Source organism: Fukomys damarensis, unplaced genomic scaffold (genome assembly GCF_012274545.1).
Source record: "Fukomys damarensis isolate Sample0158 unplaced genomic scaffold, DMR_v1.0_HiC HiC_scaffold_15, whole genome shotgun sequence".
Lineage (NCBI taxonomy): Eukaryota > Metazoa > Chordata > Mammalia > Rodentia > Bathyergidae > Fukomys > Fukomys damarensis.
Genome location: NW_022900927.1, coordinates 43,522,040 through 43,527,533, shown reverse-complemented (window position 1 = coordinate 43,527,533; position 5,494 = coordinate 43,522,040). Strand labels below are relative to the sequence as shown.

Genomic DNA, 5,494 nt, shown 5'->3' with positions numbered 1-5,494 from the left:
TGTCTTGCCTCTTGTCTAGCAACTCTCAGTCGCTTCCACACCACTGTCATTGTAGTCTACCACACAAACAACTACTTAAACTCTCTAAAACTCTCTAAAACTCGTTGTTTATCAAGTTGAAATATATGACATCGATGTCTTTGTACATAAAATAGTCCAATAATGGCAATTTTAAATTCAGTTCCATGTAAAGTTTAATTTCCTTAGCATGACATCTGAGTAGCACAAGCATGTGGTTTGGAACAAAATTTGGTTCATTTCTGAGAGTTTTACCTCTGAGCATGAAATGGAAGTTTTATTAACAACTATACCACAATGTAGGCATAAATAGGGCCTGTCTCGGGAAGCTACCATGTGTGGCGCCTGATACATAAGCTTTTCCAGTATCATCTCTACCCAGTCTCCTAATCTCATCTGTGGACTTTCTTCTCGGCCTCTGCATGGGGTGGCTAGCTAGTTCCTTCTAAACCAGCTGCACAAGTCAACAACACCTTCTCTCCCAAGAAACACTTTCCCTATCTCCTTCATGCCAGGAATTCCTCAGTTTTAAATGCTCTGTGAGGCATCATCTCCTTCCAAAACCTTTACTGACTTTTCCTTCATGAATCTCTTGGCAACAGGTGGGCTGCAGTTCATTAAAAACCCCCAAAGTCTCTCTGCAAATTTTTGAATTTATCACATTTTATTGTAAGCAACAGTCTGCTAGTCTCTCTCCCTCAAGAATTTTAGGCCACTTGAGACACTAGATCCCATGAATATAGTGGCCTTGTTATTTCTGAGGACCTAGTGACACACAGGCATTCGGTAAATGTTACATAGTCAGCCAGTGGAAAACAAGAGCATTTGCTTTGCGTTTGTTTTTGTTTTGCACGTACAGAAAGTGAAGCATTAACATTGCTTCTTACCATTCAGATTGAAGCCTTGATCAGGACTGGTGAGGATCTGTCCTCCCCTACCGAGGGTGACTTGTTTGCTAAAATCATCATCCAGAATTAGCGTTATGGAATGGAGGCAGACCAAGCCAAGATTCTGAATCAAATTCACATGGTCCATGGAAGGGATGAGAGTGAGACAGAGACATAGAAAGAGACAGGGAAGATGCAAGAGGGAGATGAGAGGAGGGGAGGGGTTAAAAAGGTGAGTGCACGTAAATAAGAATTTCTGTTCCATAGAAAGCCGGTTCCTAGGTGATATAATAAAGTATCTGTTACATAATGCACTTCACGGAGCCCCATTCCTAATAAAACGTATCTTCCGTAGTATATTAAATACGGTATACGCACACATACATAAAACATTAAATAAAAGTATTTTCAACAAAATGCCAATAATTATTTTCTACAGCACACAGTTAAAACACTTTTCTGAAATTATTTCACTGGTATATTAGACATAAAAAGTAAATAAAGAAAATAGCTAAGAGGTTTAGAATTTTATTTAGAAAGCTAAGTCAGACCCTAATAAATTGCAAGTAAAAGACTCAAACAGAAAACAAATCAAATAAGGTAGTTCAGAACTTTTGGAAGAAATAACTATTTTATATTAGAATAAAATTAGAAAATTAAAAATTTGGGCAAAGTTTGAATACCTAACTGAGACATGAATGAAAGTTCTTGGGGTTTGGTTTTTTCATAAACTATCACTGTATTTATTATTTCAGAAAAAGACCCAAAATAAATATTTTAATATGTTGAAAACTTCATCATAGTCTATTTAGAATGGTGTATAACCTACTCAATCCTGTCAAAAAGTCATCTGTGTAACATAGTTTGTTTGGAAGTAAACAAAAACTGAGGCCAATGTGAAATCAGGCATGCAATGCCCCAAAACTGTATATACAAACACTGCTTCAAAATGGAATGCAATTAAATATTTGTCTAGTCTAAGTTATATTTTCTTGTACATTTTAGTACCTCTGAAATTCATCATTTAATCAATGGTGTGTCATGATTATTTATAAGTATTTTTTTCTTTCTTTTGTAGTACATAAGAATAGTAGTAAACTTTAATGTCAGTTTGGTTTTGAAGAAAATAATTATCCACTCATGTTACCATTCTTAACCCAGATATGACGTTTAAATTTGAACAATGAATGTTGCCATAGTCATTTTGAGACGTTGTTCTTACCTGCTCACAGGGAGCTTTCTGTAAAGTAATTGTGAATTTATCTTCTCCAGTTCCTTTCACAAGGATGTACTGGCACATGCCAATAAAAGAATAATGCCGACCATCAAAAGTTGTAAAATGAGAATCACCCACAACAGAGCATTGAACTACCAAAAGAAGCGGAAGAAGAAGAAGAAAGAGGAGCAGGAAGAGGAAGAGGCGGAGGAGAAAGGGAAAAAGGGAAGGGAGAGGGGGAGGTGGGAGGCAGAAAATGGGGAGGGAGAGGCGAAAGAGCCCAGGAGGAGGAAGAGGGAGTTGAGGAAGAAGAGAAAGAGGTAAAGAAGGGGAGGAGAATCAGAGTGAAGAAGAGGATGGAAAGGGGAGAAGGAAGAGGAGAAAGAAATTAGGTTAATTCTTTAAAAATAGGAAGTCAATTCAAGGTAAATAATTATGCATCAATAAAACATGTAAAGTGTATAAAATTTACCTGCTTAAGAAATTCATTTGACCACATTATATTGTTCAGTTTAATTTGAAATTCATCAAATGCCAGTTCTTCTGTGCACTTTTTAGGTTTTATCATATTTTTACTATTTAAATAGATTTTTACCAAAGTTGCCTACTCAGAACTATTATTAATTCAACTTTCCACTTATCCTCTAGGTATCTGCATTCATATATTATATCCTGTATTATGTATGAGATGTCTTTATAAAAGTCACTTTCATCTTCATCCCCAATTTAAAGGTATTAAAACATTTTCTTCAATTACTTTTTAAAGGATTACCTGGACAGTCATGCTCAGTGCAGTTCCAAACACCACCAACACAAACACTAAATGAAATAATTAAAAACATTAGACTATTGGTATATAGGCAATGTAATACAATGTATAATTGTTAAAAGTGTATCGTATTTGTATCCTAAAATCATATTAAGGTAATATTTTACTGAATTACCAAAAGAAGTTGTAAGAATTGTATCATAAAAGAACATAAAGGTAAACCCCCATGTAGTTTAAATAAAATGCAAGCTGCATCCCAGCATTTTAGGAAGAAAGTAAGCATTACGTATATTCTCTTAGACATCTGTCATGATAAAGCAGTTAGCTAATCAGGCATCCAGAACTACCTGGCCGTGCATTGATCACATACCATTCAGTACACTCTTGGTCAATTTTTGAACCAACAGAATAAGCTAATCCATGAAAACTGCATGGGCAGTTTTCCAAAGATATGCAAGTCCCATTGTCCATTATGAGACCTAGTAAAGGAAAACAAGTGTCACATCTCAAAAGTGGTAATAAAAAATGTTTTCTTTGAAAATAGTAAATCAAATAACTTGCTACACATCTGTTTAAAATGGGTTTTAGGAATGTAAATTTCCTTACTTTCAAAGAGGATACCAGGGACCCAGCTCTCAGCCATAGCTATCTTTTGAGGGTCTGGTTCTGTGGATATCAAGTCTTACTGCATGATTTGTCATTAGGTACTCAAGTTTCAACATACAGAATAAAGACAAGGCAACTAAAAGTGTTTTTACACTTGAGGAAGAAGAGAGAAAGGAAGGAGAAAATATATTCTTGATTTAGCTTCTGTTCATTCTAAGATGAGGGAAATTTACACTAATGTCACACACACAAAAAAGAGCTAGGCAGTGCTACTCCATGGTCCAATACCCTGGTACTGCATTTCTTACTTCTAACATGTAGAGTAGATTGAACCAGAACTTGGGCCAACCACGTTAATCTACACAGTGCTTCATTCAGCTGAAGATTTTCATAATATGACTTCATGGGAAAAAGCACTGGCTTTGTTTGGAAGCGTGAATTTATATTCTGTTCAATTTGTTTTGGTTTGGGTATTTTTTCTGGTGCAACCTCATTATCTTGCATTGGCTGATAACAGCTCAGGACAGGCACTGGCTCACCCTGGTGACCCTGACAAAACAATGGACTGAAGACATCAGATCCAGTTCCAAGTATCCCTCATTCATATTATGTATATGACACTGGGAAATCATGTAACATGTCTGGGATTCTGTTTGTTGGTTTGTTTGTTTGTTTTGTACCACAGATCGAACTCAGAGCCTTGCATTTGCAAGGCAGGCGATGGCAACACTGAGGTAAATCCCCATCTCAAGATTCTATGCTTTTTAATCAGGAAAAATAAAAGGGTTTGAAATCTAAAGTCTTTCTAAATGTCTATCAGTGTAGTAAAATCATTACTAATTTTAAATCCCTACCACTTACTAAGCTACTTTCCATTTCAAATACATTGGAACTAAAATCGTATAATGAAAGAATATGAACTCTTTTTCTCAAACTTACCTTCATCTTTTAAGTGCTAAAAATATATAAATTTTGAAATATCACAAAACAGTAAGAGAACAAAATATTTGCCATATGAACTTTAGATATAGAGCCCAAGTTTGCGGGAAAACATATGAAGTAATGAACCTTTTATGAAACACAAGCAACCCTTCCTCTCAGTCACTCTGAGGATCCAGTTTGACAAGGGTAGGAAATTGCAACAGCCTGGCTGTCCTGGGAGAGGACAACAAGAACACAGGTGACCCTCAGGTCCTTGAGTACCGTGCCCCTTAGTGCGGGAGTGGCCTCCTCGGGAAGCACTCACCGTCTGGGCAGTAACATCCATCGAGACAATGGAGATTGCTCCCGAGACACTGCTTCTCGAAAGTGCACGTAGGTGGACAGCAACTGATACAATCCCGATGGACGAAGCTGTCATCACATTTATCGGCTAAAATGGGCAAACAGGAGAGCTATCCGTTAGTTATTCACCTCTCTTTCAAATCAGTTCCAGTGTTTCCTATACATGCAAATTTACAAATCTTCTCAGTTCTCTAGTTTTAAGTAGAAGAATAAAAATGAAATTTACAAAACTGCACAGGGCTTGAAAATAAAAAACATACTGCATGCTGGAAAGTCTTCTCTCCAGTCTTGAATAGGGTAGCCAGCGTGAGAACAGGCTCTTGCATACTCAGTGGCCGTTCGACAGTATGTTTCATCATCATCAGTTCTAGGAGGTGAAAAGAGAGTGCCGGGATATCAGAAAATACTGACAGAAACTCTCCCTTAGAGCCACTGATTCCAAAATCTCTGAGTACCTGGTGAATATTCCAGTGTCAATTGATGTCAATATGCGTGTCTTTCAAAATATATGTTTTTAGGCACAATACTGTAGAAAACACACAAAGATGGAATCACAGATAGATAAGCCCAGGTACAGTGACTTCATCAAAGTCTTTCAATGATTTGGCACTTTTTTTTTTTTCCAATCAAGAGACAACCAGGCCGGGGATGAAGCCTGGCAAGTGCAAAGTCCTGAGTTCTAGCACCAGTACCAAGAAAAAAAAAAAAAAAAAA

The 5,494-nt window shown here is 36.9% G+C and overlaps 1 protein-coding gene across 1 annotated transcript in view; it reads right to left on the bottom strand.

The window, feature by feature from the left end:
* Otogl (otogelin like) overlaps positions 1-5,494 on the bottom strand; it is a 175,203-nt gene that overhangs the window by 107,876 nt on the left and 61,833 nt on the right. Inside the window, exons 12-17 of the mRNA XM_010643722.3 lie at positions 5,041-5,147; positions 4,743-4,868; positions 3,261-3,369; positions 2,894-2,940; positions 2,128-2,273; positions 906-1,029 (exon numbers count right to left, since the gene is read on the bottom strand). Of these exons, the coding sequence (XP_010642024.1) occupies positions 906-1,029; positions 2,128-2,273; positions 2,894-2,940; positions 3,261-3,369; positions 4,743-4,868; positions 5,041-5,147 (659 nt within the window). The remainder of the gene's footprint in view (positions 1-905; positions 1,030-2,127; positions 2,274-2,893; positions 2,941-3,260; positions 3,370-4,742; positions 4,869-5,040; positions 5,148-5,494) is intronic.